The sequence below is a fragment of the Nilaparvata lugens genome, chromosome Y, assembly GCF_014356525.2.
Source record: "Nilaparvata lugens isolate BPH chromosome Y, ASM1435652v1, whole genome shotgun sequence".
Lineage (NCBI taxonomy): Eukaryota > Metazoa > Arthropoda > Insecta > Hemiptera > Delphacidae > Nilaparvata > Nilaparvata lugens.
The window spans coordinates 2,704,182-2,721,145 of NC_052519.1; the positions used below are offsets into that span (position 1 = coordinate 2,704,182).

The 16,964-nt window shown below is 35.6% G+C and overlaps 1 protein-coding gene across 1 annotated transcript; it reads right to left on the reverse strand.

Annotated features, from left to right (window-relative positions):
- Positions 1–1,120: 1,120 nt before the first annotated feature.
- On the reverse strand, positions 1,121–16,194 carry LOC120355185 (putative U5 small nuclear ribonucleoprotein 200 kDa helicase). Its single transcript, XM_039443512.1, has 6 exons — positions 16,073–16,194; positions 15,424–15,587; positions 7,718–7,889; positions 4,036–4,228; positions 2,615–2,843; positions 1,121–1,151 (listed from the first exon to the last, which is right to left on the reverse strand). Exons 1-6 carry the CDS (start codon positions 16,115–16,117, stop codon positions 1,121–1,123), a joined length of 834 nt encoding a protein of 277 aa, XP_039299446.1. The 5' UTR covers positions 16,118–16,194.
- Between the last annotated feature and the right edge of the window lie 770 nt (positions 16,195–16,964).

A 16,964-nucleotide genomic window follows, 5' to 3' on the forward strand; every position in this document is an offset into this window, starting at 1 on the left:
GCGAGTCAAACGCGGCCAAGCTTATCAGGCTGGGCCACCTTACTAGACCTGTGTGTGGACTGGGCATTAGGTCAGACTTTCTATAATGACTATAAAAATATTATTTATTTAATGAAGAAATCACCTGACGCGGTCACCCTTACAACGGGAGTATCGAGATCACGCCACTTATCTAATCTGAGAAATGGATGTTGCTCCAACCACTTAATCAACTACATTCTATCAATTTATTATTATACTCCAAGTTCTTCAGTGAAGCAAAATTCCTACACAACAGTGACAGTGCAAATATAATCCTCATAAGTTCTAATCGGATAATTCATACTAGCTCTGGTCGACCTGAATGGATGCAGTCTTATTAGAACTTATGGGAATTATATTTTCACTGTTGAATGTAAGGCTCAACTCACACTTACGCGACTCAAGTCGAGAAGAGACTGCGACTCTAGTCTCTTCTCCTCGGAGCATGTGTTTTCTAATGGGTGACACTCATACCGCAACCTCACGATTGTGAGACTGAGTCGAGCGTCGACTCGACATGTTGGTCGAGCCTCGATTCGAGTTGCATGGTACCGTGCATTTTTAATGAAAGTGAGGTTATGTTTGATGAAAGTGATGTTTTATCAATTTAGATAAGACAATAATGAGAATTAGATCAGAAAATATATTCATAATAAATATTATAAAATTTTTACATGCTAAGTAGTGACGAATTAGATCTTATATTTTTAATAAAGTAAGGTTAGAAAATGGAATAGCATGGAACTGAAGTAGTGACAATGAGCAAGAAAGTCGTAAGATCAAGAGACTGGCGTATCATCGACTGGAGTCGTACGATTTGAGTCGAGCTAGTGTGAGTTGTGCCTAACTGTTGTGTGCGATTCCAACTCTACTCTCGACTATAATTTGAGTCTTATGACAACAATTTCTACAAGAACAAATTTTTTCTTCAAATATTTTTTTCAATGAATTAACATTTCCAAGTGCTCACCTTTCCCAGGGAAAATTCTATTTCTCGATTTTCTTGACGATTTCCTCGGCCATTTTCCGGAACTGACGCAACGGTGACATAGACTGCCACATACGTCGGTCCACCATTTTGCACAATGCAAGTGCTTTGTCAGCCAGCTGCGCCCAGCATCTGAATAATACTGCAAACAAATAGAAGCATGATTAAATCAGTCGAAATAATGATATACAATAATAAATATATAGAATAATAATCATATACGAAACATAAAAATAAAACTTGAAGGTTACTACATCGTATTTGCAAGAATTGATTTGAAGAGGTTATTTCATCATTGATTCGATTTTATTCTATTTCAATTTATCCATTCCAACACAAAAGATACAAATACCTTGGAGTGACAGACAACTGTTTCATATGATCATATGTTTTGATGTTTACATGAGTTTGTGGATTTGAGTGAAATTTTCAATATTTTTTTGCAATTGTGAAGGAAGAGTTTTGTTTGGATTCGTATTTGGAAATTGATCAATCTAATAAATTCAAAATTGTAGTAGATACATTTTTTGGACTCAAAATTGTGTACGAATTATCATTTAAGTTACGTAAGTAGCATAACCTTTAGACTGTGAATTCCAAATTAAGGTTTGAAGCAGTTTTGGGCAAATGCCTGTTGTTTTTACCTGAATTGTATTTGCATATGAATAAATAAATAAATGATAAATGTTAGAACATAATATTTACAAACAGAAAAAAGAACACTCCAACACATTATTTTGTGTTTGAAAGTAGTTTTTGTGATTTTAAACTTTATAAAATAGAAACTCAGGAAGTGAAAGTGCAAATTTTTAGTAAGAAAACATGAAGAACCGAATACATAACCTATAAACTTGAGTGTTGATAGGAGATGGCATTGGGTAATACGGCAAGGCAGAACATCCGAGAGGATCTTTCTGCCGATAAAGCCATAAGAATTAGTTATTTGTGCAACTAGTGCGCAAAGTGACAGTTTGCTGCACCGAAAGAAACGTTTACGCCCGAGCCGCAGGCGAGGGCGGAATGGTTTTTTGAGTGCAGCAGAGGAACTTTGCGCACGTATTTCACATGAAATTTTTCCTACAGTTACCATTGGATAAGAAAAGTGGGTAATTATGGGTAAAATTCCCTGAAATCCATCAAATGTTTGTGTGTGTGATGCTGTTATTAATAAAAACTTTAATTTATTTAAAATTGAATAATGTAGTAGTAAATGAATGAAGGGGGCTGTCACTCATGTGGTGGCTGTCGCTGTCATCCACTGCCTTAATATTATTATAACGTGCACCACAGTCACTGTTACCAACTTAATTTTAATTTTGCTGCACTGGTGCTCCATATAACCTAATAACTATTTTGCGTTGCCATGTTGCAAATCTGGAGTGCAGAAAAAAATTTTCCCGCACTAGAGCGGAAAAGTGATTCTTTGCGTTCTATAATCAGGAATGGCTTCTTTTCAAGGTAACTTTAGGAAAAAATAATTATTAAATGACCAACTTGAAATATCCTCCACGGCCTTACTCTCAGATCCAATCTTACCATTCAAAATCAAGATCTTTATTCTCCCACCCAACCCCTATAGAGAGGTCCAAGTTATAAACTCAGCACCTGATTAACATTAGTCTGGCTACAAGCATGGGGCTCTTGTGAGCATGAACCTCAACTAAAAAAATGAAAAAATATATTCCTACATTTTCGGCGTGAATGGCAGTATTCAGTTTAGCTTCTTCTCCCTCCTCTTCCATTTCTTCCCCCTCTCTCACTTCACCATACATATCTTCATCGTCCGATTCTTCAAACTGCACGTTGATGCCATACGTCTCATCAATATTTTCCTCTGAAAACAAAAGTAGAAGAAAACATTAGACATGGATCACTTTTCAATTTTTATTTGGTTGATAGATAAATAGGAAGAAAATATTAGACATGGAACAATTTTGAATGTTTCTTGAATATTTCTCAACATATATTATAAGTTTATATGAGAAATAAACTGAAAAATACAGTAGAAGAATCCATGATCTGCATCATAGAAGTTTTTCAAAACAATATCAAAGTACCATGTAAAGCTGGATTCTCACACAACAGTGAAATATATTCTCAAGAGTTCTAATTGGATTATTCACACTCAGCCCGGCCGAGCGAGTATGAATAGATCCATTAGAACTTATGGGATTTATATTCTCACTTTAAAGAATAAGCTTTACCTTATACTAGTACCTTATGCTCCTGAACTCTGGAGCAAATGCTCACGTATTTTAGAGATTTTTCATCAGCTGATTCGCCTTTGTGGCCTTACTTTGTTTTTATAGCTCACGTAAGCGCTAAATATGCAAGTATAGACAACGCTTGTGTTTGCGTCGTCTGCTCTGTTCTCTATCCATGAATTGAGTTTTAGGTTAGTTGAGTTCTGAATTTTGAAATAATAGCGTGAAAAATGTCATCTCTATAATAATCTTTAGCCTAATCTTATAAACTCAATAGCCTTCTTATAATCGTCAACACTCTCATCTTCTTAAATGCCTATTTCCTATACTATGATGGCTATCTTTATATCGGATAGGTATCTTTTGTATTTATTTTTTTGTAGGAATAATGGTGATATATATCATGGTTGAATCTAAAAAGTTATAGTTCAAGTATATAGTTCTCAAAAGTTATAGTTAAAGTTAACAGTTCTCATCTATTGGTTGTAATCGTATCTGATATAGTTTCCTCTTACTCACACGAATTAGTTGAGCCATTTTACTATGAGCAAAAGGTGAAAAGCTGCTCCAGACTAGACTCACCTTTTTTGAAGCATTTGCTTCAAAAGTTGAGCAAATGCTCTAGTTTATTCATACAATTTTGAGAAAATGCTCAAACTATTTTTTTTGATGAGCATGAGAAAAAGGTTTTGCTCACGTTTATTCATAGAAAATGAAGCAAATGCTCCATATTTTAGAAGTATAAGCAAATGCTCAACTTGCTCAACTCATATGGCCCATTGACTTTTGCGAGAGAGAGAGAGTCAGTAGGCAACTACTCACCAGCTGCATTGACTTTCTCCTCAGTGCCGAAATCGGTGATCTTCTTGCCGAGGTTAACGAGCAGGGCAAACCTCTCCTCAGCCAGACCACCTAGAAGTGACTCCGTCTCTACTTTCTTCTCCCTTTCCTTCAGTCTGTCATTTTTCAACACAGCTAAAACTTCATCAGCAGCTCCACACAGGATATCACGAGGCTACAAAATGAAAAAAAAATCCACAAAAAATTGAGATTAGTTTGAAATTGGGTATTTTGAAAATATTAGAAGATCATTATATATTATACATTGTCAAATTAATTATTATATATATTGATTATTTTCTATGAATTTCAATTGCAATCAGTGATCTTAAATATGAGTCAATAGGAGTACTATTTAATTTACCATGCGAAATAATCTACAGATGGAAATTAATGAGTAATTGAATTTATTCAAATGTTAATTAATGAATAATTATTATTAAACGAAAATCCAAATTGAATGCTTCAATTCACCCCCGAAGTCTTCTGCTACTTCAAATATTGACAACAGGGTTAACAGCTATAGTGAGGTCCACGTTATAATGGCAGTGGATAAAGATAGGAGAAAAACGTTGCCGATCCTCTGTCTTGTCACTGCCTTCTATAGACGGTAGCTGATGGGTTTATTGATGTAATATTAACTGTTCATTTTCGTTGTATATGATCTTATATAATCAATTATATTTTATTAAGCAAGAAATGTTATTTTTCAATAATTTCATAAATGAATTTTCATAACTTAGATGAAATATTTTGTTAATTAATTAGTCATTCTACATTGTTAAAACACGATCTGGCAATAGAGCAAAGCGAGAAAGAGATAGCGCTATCCGCTTTGTTGAATGATAGACAAGGATAGCAATACCATTGCTAATCAAACACTGCCATTATAATGTGGACCTCATTACAGTCTTTAGTGAGAATTATGTTGAGAAAAGCGATAATGCATTAATAGTATCCTTTTTTTACATTTGAATATCCCATTACTTATGCCGGCGCCACACTCTTGCCAAGTGCGTACAAATGACGACAACAGCAAGAGTGTAGATGGCAACTATGCACCGCTCTCTTATGCCGGCGCCACACACTTGCCAAGTGCGTAAAAATGATGATGATGGTGAGAGGGTGGATGACTACTATGCAACCGCTCTCTTATGCCGGCGCCACACACTTGCCAAGTGCTTACAAATGACAAGAGCGAGAGAGTGGATGGTTACTATGCAACCGCTTGCCTTCATTCGACTCGGCTTGCCTTTGCTCGGATGTTTGTGGAAACTGGACTAGCGAAGGCAAGTGGCTCCCTACCACTCATCTTGTCTTCTGGTCACATTGCAGTGTGGATGGCGAGCCACGAATGTTGGCCATTTAGCGAGACATTTGGCAAGCGACTTGGCAAGAGTGTGGCCTAGGCATTAGAAATATGTTCGTTCACAGAGTATTGTAGATCAATAATCTTTAATAAGAGTGGCAAAACCGCCTCAGTTTTAGTACTATTCAGTTTATCATCACGACATGTTAATAGAATTCTATTACCAAGAGTATTACCAAGAGATATGATATGTTCCCGCCAAAAGAATCCCAGACAATATAGTTATAGAATAAATGATACTTTTCTGGACAGGGTAACGAGTATGAGAGACCTGGGAGTCTTGATGGACCCAGCACTTGAATACAGGGATCATTTGGCTCATGTCATGAATTCGGCCAATAGATCACTAGGGTTTCTCTTTCGTAATTGTAAGCCCTTCACTAGATGTGAGGTCATATTGAATATTTATAATGCAACAGTGAGGAGCAAGCTAGAGTATGCAGCACTTGTTTAGGAGCCATCACAGAGCACTGCCGTAAATGATTTAGAGATTATTCAAAATAAGTTATTGAGGTATCTTTATTTCAAAACGTATAATACATTTTGTCCAATAGCTTTTTCCACCGAAACCTTAAGGTCAACATTTAAAGTCCAAAAATTAAAAACCAGAAGATCCATTAGAGCATTAATGTTATTATATGACATTCTAAATAATAATATATTCATGCCAGATTTCATCAATTTGTTAAATTTCCATGTTCCATGCAATAGACCAAGACTTAATATGCTATTTCAGATACCGTTTGTCAGAACCGTTCACCATTTCAATTCCTACCTGAATAGAACAATGAGATTGTACAATAGACTAAACCCATTCCTTGACCCCTTCTATGACCGCTTCAATACATTCAAAAAATCTTGTGAAAAATTATGCTGCTCAATTGATGAATAAATTATTATTTTTGAGCTCTACTAACTCTCCTTTTTTCAACTGTTTCTTCTTTCTTTTTATTTAAATATTTTTCATCCTATACCCTTTTACTAACTTTCTGAAGCTGACCAATATATCGTTCTGTTCTAATCTTATTAGTTATAGCCTACTGAATTGTGAATATTTAATGAATTGCGATATTATTTTCTTTTCTATTATTTTTTTTTTTTTTTTAATTGTAACGTTATACTATCAAATGTGTCATTAAGGCTCGTACTGGAGTTTGTCTGTGAGCCTTTCTATGTTTTTATGGAATAAATAAATGAATAAATGTTTAAAAAATTGCTTTGTCAACAAAATAATTCAATAATGATTGAAAGTATATTTGATGGTTATAGATAGGCTAATCTATAATGATTGATATCTTATGTTTAGACAGTATCAATTTGTTACAAAATTGCAAGCATTATAGGTTGAATGACCAAAATAGAAAAATAAAAAATAATTGAAACTTGCGGTCAGCTTAATATTGACGTTACTGGATTGTTTAAAATTGAGAATTTTTTATACAAGCCTATGTGACTGAATATATTTGGCTGAAACCAACTGTGCTTAGATATTTACAGGTAGACTACATATTTGATGACTTCTTGAGATCTCAGAAGCAACTTATTACTAAAGAATTCATTCTGATAAATATTGTTGAATACATATTGATGCTGTAAAACTTTTCATAATAATTTATGAGCAATTTAGTTGCCAAAACTACTTCAATTAATCTGATTACAGCAAGGTCTATAGAAAGAGGTCAGAGCACCAATGTTTATTTTGGCCATATTGAGGCTCAAATCGGGCGTTATAATTTATACTATATTTCATCATATAAAATGGACTACACTATACATTATATTACACTAAAAAATTATTTATTTTAATAACAAGTTGTCTGGTCATGAGGTCAGCCTAACAGCAAGTAAACAAACATAAAAACAAGATTCATTATGACCGAGTATCCAGACCTCTTTCTATAGACCTTGAATTACAGGAATGCATCTTTTTTATCTCTTTTCTGTATAGGGGCTACTTGTAATATAAATATAAAGAAAATAAAAATCTCAGTACCCTTTTTTTGAAATATTTTATCACATATATTTCACACATATATAGGCTATTAGTGATAAAATATTTCAAAAAAAAGGGTACTGAGATTTTTATTTTCTTTATATTTATACACATATATTTCACACATATATAGGCTATTAGTGATAAAATATTTCAAAAAAAGGGTACTGAGATTTGTATTTTCTTTATATTTACATGAATGCAGTTTCGTGTTGAATCCGTGGATTTGACAAGTGAAAAAGTAATATTCAAAATTGATCCTATTCTACCATTGATTCTTGTATAATTTTATAGATACACACCTGGTCCCCAAGAGCTTCCTGTATGAAACTGAGCAACACTTCGTATGTCTGGCGAGTTTCCTGTGTTTTGGGTCGATAAAGAATGCCGACCATTTCATCGACTCCCTCAGAGAGTAGAGTGGCTCCCTTCATGCGAGCGAAATCATACTGCGCTTCATCACGCTTTTGACGTCTGAAAAATTAAAATTCATGAATCATGAAATTATCTAATTGAATTGGACGAAATGCTAATTTCAATCAATTTAATGAATCTATTTTTTCCTGCCAGAAGACAAAAGCTCCGTCTAGGCCTGTCTGGTAATATAGAGAAAAGATAGCATAGGAAGATATCGCATGGTAACTCAAGCCGAACACTTTCACTACTGTTTTTACTTTCCTTACCCTATTACCAAAAGTAAGGAAAGTATTGCTTTTCGAAAAAAATTAAGGTACCCCAATTTCCAAATTTCTATACGTTTCAAGGTCCCCTGAGTCCGAAAAAGTGGTTTTTGGGTATTGGTCTGTATGTGCGTGCGTGTGTGTGTGTGTGTGTGTGTGTGTGTGTGGTGTGTGTGTGTGTGGTGTGTGTGGTGTGTGTGTGTGTGTGTGTGTGTGTGTGTGTGGTGTGGTGTGTGTGTGTGTGTGTGTGTGTGTGTGTGTGTGTGTGTGGTGTGTGTGTGTGGTGTGTGTGTGTGTGTGTGTGTGTTGTGTGTGTGTGTGTATGAAAGTATGTGCACAGAGAAGAGGAATCCCTTCTCTGTGGTATGTGCGTCTGTGTACACGATATCTCATCTCCCAATCAACGGAATGACTTGAAATTTGGAACTTAAGGTCCTTACAATATAAGGATCCGACACGAACAATTTCGATCAAATGCAATTCAAGATGGCGGCTAAAATGGCGAAAATGTTGTCAAAAACAGGGTTTATCGCGATTTTCTCGAAAACGGCTCCGATTTCGATTGAATTTATACCTGAAATAGTCATTGATAAGCTCTATCAACTGCCACAGTCCCATGTCTGTAAAAATTCCAGGAGCTCCACCCCATCAATGCAAAGTTTGATTTTGGATTCCCAATTACCTATCATACTTCAGATACAATTGAAACAAAAAAATTTGAGTAGAAAAGATTGAGCATGAAAATCTCTACAATTAATGTTGAGTAACATTTCCACCTAAAATTGATAATAAGCTCGAAATTCGAGAAAATGTTATTATTTCAATTGCAAACTGTTAGCAACTGTTGATTCTATTAAATCATTCACTATGAAGAGATAGCAGACCTCCAGTGTTATAGTCCTGTCACCAGCTGGCTCAAATCTTTGAATAGTGGACTTGAGATGCGCGGGAACACTAGCGTCAGGTGATCAATTTTCATAACAGCAAGGAAAGTTGTGTGAGTGCGCCACATCAGATTTTTTAGGGGTGAGAGTGTAAGAACTGCACAGTATGTGAGACTACCAGCGTCATATAGATTGAAGGCCAGGAGTGGAACTCACGTAGGTCACGAGGACTAATCAGTCTGAAAAGACTGCCAAGCATATCACACTGGATTGCGACAAGCAACCAGGTGACTTATGGGATGTTAGCATGGGGAAAAACTCCTGGTTCTTGTAAAGGACACAGGTATTGGTTTGCCTAACTAACATACTACTTGGGAACACAATACGCTTCGGTTGACGTGTGGGGTTCTTTGAGCCATTGGATCCTTGAATCTGTCCCATCAAAATCGTAATCATAACTTGATACTTCTGCGATTAATTTGATGTAAAATTGGTTCGTGTGCACCATTTTTAAAAACAAATATAACTTGACTGTTCAAAATTGGGTCATTCTTTTTGAAACATACTAGTATATTTTCTCACCTATGATAGTAGGTAGGGTAAGGAAAGTGAAAATAGTTAATAAAACACTAGAATATTGTCTAAATATATATAATTTTTTTTTATATTTGAAGACAATATTCAAGTGTTTTATTAAGATAAGATAAGATAAGATAATCTTTTTATTCAACACAGTACACTTTATAATATACAGTTGAATAACGTCAGGTCTTAATAAGTAACAATAATAAATACACAATAAAAAACACACATGGAAGACTAGAGTAGGCCTACCTACAAACTATGCTACCTTCTATCACTGAAATCCTTCACACTGTAGTAGGCTTGTGAAACCAGGAATTTATACACTTTACTCTTAAAAATTTTTATATCAGACAAGGACTGCAGCTCGGTAGGTAAGTTGTTAAACAATTTAGCTCCAATATAAGAGGGCATTTTCTCGTACAGATGCAGTCGGTGTTGTCTCAAAGACAGTTTATTCCTCCCTCTGGTGTTATAAGTGTGGATATCAGCAATTTTATTTAGATCAGATAAGTGCTTGTGAGTGAAAATTAACAGTTTGAATATATAAATTGATGGTAGTGTAAGTATATTTAAGTCAACAAAAGCCTGTTTACAAGAATCATTGGACTTCAGCCCTGCCAAGTAGCGGATTGCTCTTTTTTGTAGTCTAAATATTTTTAAAAAGTGTAACTCTGCAGTGCTTCCCCACAACTCTATGCCATAAGCCACATGTGAATAGAACAGTGAAAAATATACCATTCTTGAAACTGACATTGGAACAAGTCTCACAATGTTTCTGATAACAAATAAGCCTTTACTGACCTTGTCGATAATAAAATTAACATGCTCATCCCATGCAAGTTTTGAATCAAACTTTAAACCAAGTAATTTTACATACTCTGTATTGCTAATAACATCGTTCCCTATGTACAACTGAGGTTCAAAAGCGTTATGTCTTCGGCTGAAGTCAATGATACTACTCTTCTTTGAGTTAACTGTGAGGGAAAGTGAGTTGAAAAATTGAACGACTCTATTGCATATCAAGTTACAATTAATCTCCATCTCATTCAAGTTTTTGTGTGAAAAAATTAAAGATGTGTCATCCGCGTATAAGGTAAGTTTATTAAGAGGAACAAGTGAACAGATGTCATCTATGTACAGTATAAAGAGAAGTGGTCCCAGAATAGATCCCTGTGGTACCCCTGATGTTATTCTGATTAGGTTTGAAGCTGTTTGTCCGTCACTACCATGAATTGTAACATACTGATACCGATCAGAAAGGTAAGATCTTATTAAATCATGCACTTTTCCTCTTAAACCAAGCCTAGTTAATTTTTCCAAAAGCAACTGATGATCTACACACTCGAAAGCTTTAGAGAGGTCGAGCATTACTCCAGAAGTGTAGTTGCCACCTTCGATATCTTTTATTATACCTTCAAAAACCTCGATGAGGGCTGTACTAGTTGACCTGTTCTTTACAAATCCATGCTGGTTTGGTGAAATTAGATTATGTTCAGAGAGATAAGTCACCAGTCTAGTAAGAATCACCGTTTCAAAAATCTTTGAAAAAGCTGTCAATAACGAAATAGGTCTATAATTGTTAATGTCATGTTTGCTGCCCTCTTTGAAAAGTGGAAGTACTTTGGCAATCTTCAAAATTTTGGGAAATACTCCGCTCTCGAACATGGAGTTGATAATGCAAACAAGCGGCTGGGCAATCGCCTCACAACAGATCTTTAATACCTTCAACGGGATGTCATCATGTCCTGTGCTACTTTTTGGCTTGAAGTTATTGATTATGCGTGAGATTTCCTCTTCATTTGTAGGTGTTAGAATAAAGTGATCAGGCGGCAAAATATGGGAGCTAGGAACGCTATCAGGAGTACTATTAGATAAGTGTTGTGTTTTTTTCATTTTCTTATTTATTCTTTGAGCAGTAGTCGCAAAGAAGCTATTGAATTCAGCTGCAATTTCCTCTTGGTTAGTCATAAGTACGTTCTCAATATCAAGCGCTAAAGATTCAATTTTCTTTCCAGTACATTTACCTCTAAATTGATTAATTAAATTCCAACTTGTTCTAGATTTATTTGATGAGTTTTTTATCATATCTCCATAGTAACGTTTTTTAGCTTCAATTACTAACTGATCGTAATACATTTTTATGTTTTTAATGAGGGATAAATTGAAATTGGGAATAGAATGCGCATTTCCCGTTGCAAATTTAAGCAATAGTCTAATTTGCTTAATTTCTTGTGTTATCCAATGAGCACTACGCGACTTCCTAACTGAGGGTAGAGCTTTGGTCATGACAGGGCAATGAATATTGTAGTAGTGGAGGAAGGTGCAATGGAATAACCCGTATTTTCTGTTTGTGTCCTTCTCTTCGGTAATGAAATTCCAATTTATTCCAGACAAAACCGCTCTCAAATTGGCCAGATTATGAACACTACAATTACGGAAGGTGGTGCGTGTAACATTCTTTGGTTGGCCCATACGAAAACCCTTTGTTAGATGCAATTCAATGGACTGGGCTGTATGATCAGAAAGCCAAGAATCTATGACGTTAATATTCTTATGCATTAATGTAGAGCTGGTGATTATATTATCTATAGCCGTTTTACTGGTTACTGTTATCCTAGTGGGAACTCTGACGTTATATTCCAAATTGAATTGATCCAAAATATTCAAAAAAGTTCTACGTTGTAAAGAGTCAACCAAAAAATCAACATTAAAATCTCCTGCACATATTAATTTAGTTCCAATATTGATCGACAGATATTCTAAAACATTTATAAAATTGTTAAAAAACGAATGTATGTTACCATTAGGAGGCCGATAAACACCTAGGAGCACGTATGGTGCCTTATTTATATTGAATTTACAACATGCTAGTTCGATGCAACCCTCCTCACAGAGATCACTCACATTTAGTTCAGAAATATTTCGGAGCTGTTTATTGCAGATTATTTTGTGAAAAATTGCAACACCACCCATGCTCTTATTAACTCTACAATAACAATCAATGAGATGCATATCCTCTATATTGATACAACCCAGTTCATTATTTTTTAGGCCATGCTCAGTCAGTATGAGAAAGTCTGGTTTTTCCAAGTCAATGAATATTTCCAATCTATCTATTTTATTGCTCAACGAACGTATGTTTTGGTGGACAACCTTGACCATCAGAGAAGCTGACTCTGATTCAGACCGAAATTGATTGTTGCAGGTACTACCAATTGGAAAATCAGAGAGGTTATACGTAGGCCTATTAGTTGTAAAGCTGACCGAATTATTATATTTTTCAGTCTGACAAGATATGGCATAATCATCCCTATAATTCATGTTAACTGTTTTATTTATATTATTCTCTATTAATTGAGCTCTTTGGTCCTGCCTAACTAATCGTTTAATTTCTTGCTTTCCACAAGCAGGACCGTAATCTAGTTTCCCATAAAGCTATGAAATCCTAAACTTATGGCTGCGTCATTATCATGTGTTCCGTTAATAACATTTTTTATTTTTTCTGCGACTGCAATCTTCCCTTTTCTATTTAAATGCAGCCCATGCCTTGTGAACTTGTCTCTCTCAAGGTCAGTGATATCAATAATTCGTACATGATTAATTTTGTCACAAAATCTTTTTATTTTACCATTGATTTTTCGTATCTCGCGGTTCACACAGGACCAGTCAGGAAGATCATATCGGATAGGTATGGTGGTAACAAGGACATTTGTGAAATTCATCACAAGAAGAAGAGGCAGTAAACCTTTTAGAAAGACTGAAGACTGATTGCAATATACATCATTGGCCCCTCCCATAATAATTACATGATCGCTTTTGGAGAGATCCTTACTATCACTCATGATGTTAGTTGCAATCGAATTGAATTTCGCCCCTGGTTTAACTAATCCACTGACTGAATGCTTGAAATCAGATTCAAAGCAATTAACAATGTCACGGCCATGGCTACTCCCAAAAATTTTCACTACTCCCTTGGTACGTTTTCTCCTATCCGCCCTCAGATTTCTCTGATCAATTTCATAATTATTTGCGTGATTTGAGGTAATCTCAGAAGTGGAACAATTAGCCACATCAATCGTTGATCTGTGTGATGATACATGCGACTTAACATAAGTATCTGACTTGGGTTTTAAAAACTTACATACGTTACTAAGCAATCTCCATCTATACCCAAAAGCATCAAAATGAGAATTTCCCAATAGGCTCTCCTTAAAACATTTTGTCCTATTTATTCTACGAAATTTAAATACCTCTTCTATGAAATACAAAGCGAATATCCCACAGTCAAAATTGTTAGTTTGTTGAATACAGGGCAGTTTAATCAGTTCATTAGTATTGAATATAGAGCTCAATTTTCCAATCAATGCTGTGGAAATCCTATCATTATAACTACCCATTGAGTCTAGACTATAAAAACGTTTTTGGGCATTGTCATACAGTAATATGCTCCAATGTGAGCCTGACCATCCGTTATTAGATCCTGCTTGAAGACTATCATTTACGATAAAAACAATAACATTATTCTGATCAACTATTCTATTCAGAAACGATAAATCCGCCCCTTCATCGTTAATAATCATTGTTGTAACTGCCGGTAAGACTATGTAATTGCCTGGGAAAGATTCAGTAAGGTAATTACAAAAACAATCTATATCAGCATCAGCAAGGAGCTCTGATCTGAGAAAGGCGCTTAATCGGTCGATGAGGGCGCTGCCATGCGACGTTGGAGAAACATTTTCCTCGTTCTTCTGCACTTGCGACTCGGACGATGACATTTCCATGAGACGGATGTCCAGCTCCATTGAACGATTTATAGCGGCGCTCCACTGCTCCTCAAGTACTTCCATCCGAGCTCTCAATCGCTCGTTCTCCCGTTCAAGATCTGCCTGCTTGGAATGATCGTGTGTGTCTGGTGCTGAAGTCAGTAACACATTATCTTCGTTGTCCTCCACCGAGTCATGCGAGTGCGACCCCGAAACATCCCGCACAATAGACAAATCGTTGTTTGTTATGAGTGAGACAGAACACCCTTTTGCTAAACATCGCCAAACATCACCCTTACTAGTTGACGGTGCCTTTCTGAACTTGAATCCCTTATACAGAATCGCTGGGTTGCCCTTGGATGTTTTACATGATTTTATTTCTGAGTTCATATTATTTATTAATCGTTCATTATCCATATCTGCATTTGAAAGTTTGCAGTCTATAGTTACGAAATGGGTGGAATCAACAAGTGTCAATAACACAGCTGACACTCGAACGACAGATAACAAAAACAGGAGATGAGATAATAGGATTCCGTAAATGCTTCAGCTTACTATATACACTGTACCGTTCCCATAACTATAATTGATAAGCTCTTATCCTTTATCGCCGTTGTGAAAAATGTTCGTAGCAATCCAAACCGTTACACAGTCAGTCAATGAATCGATAACAAAACTGTACTTATCACAATACACAGATGGGACAAAATAGGCGCCAACTTTTTCCCAGCAGCAATAAGTCACTCAAGAAACCCAACCTAACCTCACCGTCGTAACAAACTTTTCACACTACAAAGAGATAAGATGAAAAGTATTTGTAATTATTTTGCATCTACAACACAACACAACTTGTAGTTTCACTCATAGCAAAAACACCATCTAATTCAACTTTAAACTATTTGAAATTGAAAATTAACTCAGAGCCGACGTTAACCACAGTTTCACCTAGCACATCAGGCGTGCCAACCCCTGATTATAGATGAATATCACTATATCTCACCAAAAACAGTAACTGAAGCTAAAAATAATTGTCAGACCCAAATCTTATTTGAGAAATTACCTATTTGACTGAAGTGACTCTGCAATTTGTACTCACTTGACTTTTCTTTCCTCTGCTTTGACCGGCTTAGTGCGCTGGAACCTGTCTCCCATGCGGGTGCCGTCCAAGCGGCCCACAAGGGACATAACCTCACCTGTTGCCTCATCACGTCTTCTCCGTTCTATCAAACGCACATCAGCTTGAAGGACAAGATTGGAGTTCTGAAAATTGAAAGAAATACGTCATCAAGCAATGCTCAAAGTATTTTAAGCTAATAAAATGACACATTTCTGTCACTCTTTTCTATCAAGCGCACATCAGATTGTAACAAAAGATTTGATTTAAGCAAATTTTGTGTAAATAAATATTGCAATATCTCAAAAACTACTGAAGTTACGAACCTGAAATTAGTTTCATTGGATTCCTCGTCAAATTTTACATAAGATTGCACTAGTTTTAAACATATTTTAGCCATAAAAAAAATATTAAAAATAAAAATTGATATAAAAAATTTGAACTTTCCGCCATGTTTTTTCAGCTAATCCTTGGAAATCGACAACAATGTCATACATGGTTGATCTCGTATTGATCTCCTCTATCGATCTGTATAGGTCTCAATGCTGGATTCCGCGGCCCATATACTAAAGTGCAGCCTAATAATTATAATTATATTAAAGAAGAGATTATAAATGTAGAAAATAATTACCGCTTTGTATTCATACTGAAGCTGCCTAGCCGCAGCATCAGCCATTTCTAGTGGTTTTTAAAATATAGTTTGAGAATTTAATAGTTATTACAAAATGCAATACACGGAAATAACCGGTAGACAGCCACTCGGACCCTCGGACGACGGAGCGCTCGGACGACTTTGTAAACAAACCATTGAGCGTCTTCAGGGATACACTGCTCCAATGACTCGAGTGACTCGAGCTAGGTGACCCGCGTTTCATGGGAGCTTTTGACAGTTCATCACCCGGTCGCCATCTTTGATTTTTCTAGCCCGGGTCAGGAATCGTGACCCGACCAAATAGTACGGGCTACGAAGTTCTAGCTCGAGTCACCCGGAATCGGAGCGCTCCTATTGGTTGAAAGTTTCGCGTCGTCTGCTCTGGTCTGCAGTCAAGTAAACAACACAACTAAATGCAAATATGGAGGATTATTACGAATACAAACATGAGTTTTGTTTTTGAAGGCATATTTTATAAAATAATTGGAAAGGAGGAAATTCACACATTATTGGCTGGTAAGTTTATTAATTGCATTTTTGACAATATTATTAGTTTTGTATAACCATTATATTAAAATATATTTGTGCTCATGACGTGATCTACGGTATCCAAAACTGTTACAGTAGGCTTTTAGTGTTCATCAAGGAAATTGTGAATAATAAAATAAATAATATAATATTTTGTTAATATTATTCTGTGTGGTCATGAAAGTTATTGATCCATTTAAATAGCATTGAAATATTTACTTTTGATTTTGGCTACTTCTTAGATTTTCATAGCTGTTTAACCTCAATACCTATTCGTATTTTGTTTATGACATAATTTATTAAAAAATAAATAGAATTTCATTATCAAATTTCAGAATACTTA

Excerpts from the sequence above, each read along its gene's own strand:
- LOC120355185 (XM_039443512.1), bottom strand. The coding sequence starts at position 16,117 with ATGGCTGATGCTGCGGCTAGGCAGCTTCAGTATGAATACAAAGCG. Across the intron at positions 15,588-16,072 it reads TTCAGTATGAATACAAAGCG|AACTCCAATCTTGTCCTTCA; the intron begins GTAATTATTTTC and ends TTCAATTTTCAG. Across the intron at positions 4,229-7,717 it reads AGGAAGCTCTTGGGGACCAG|CCTCGTGATATCCTGTGTGG; the intron begins GTGTGTATCTAT and ends TTCATTTTGTAG.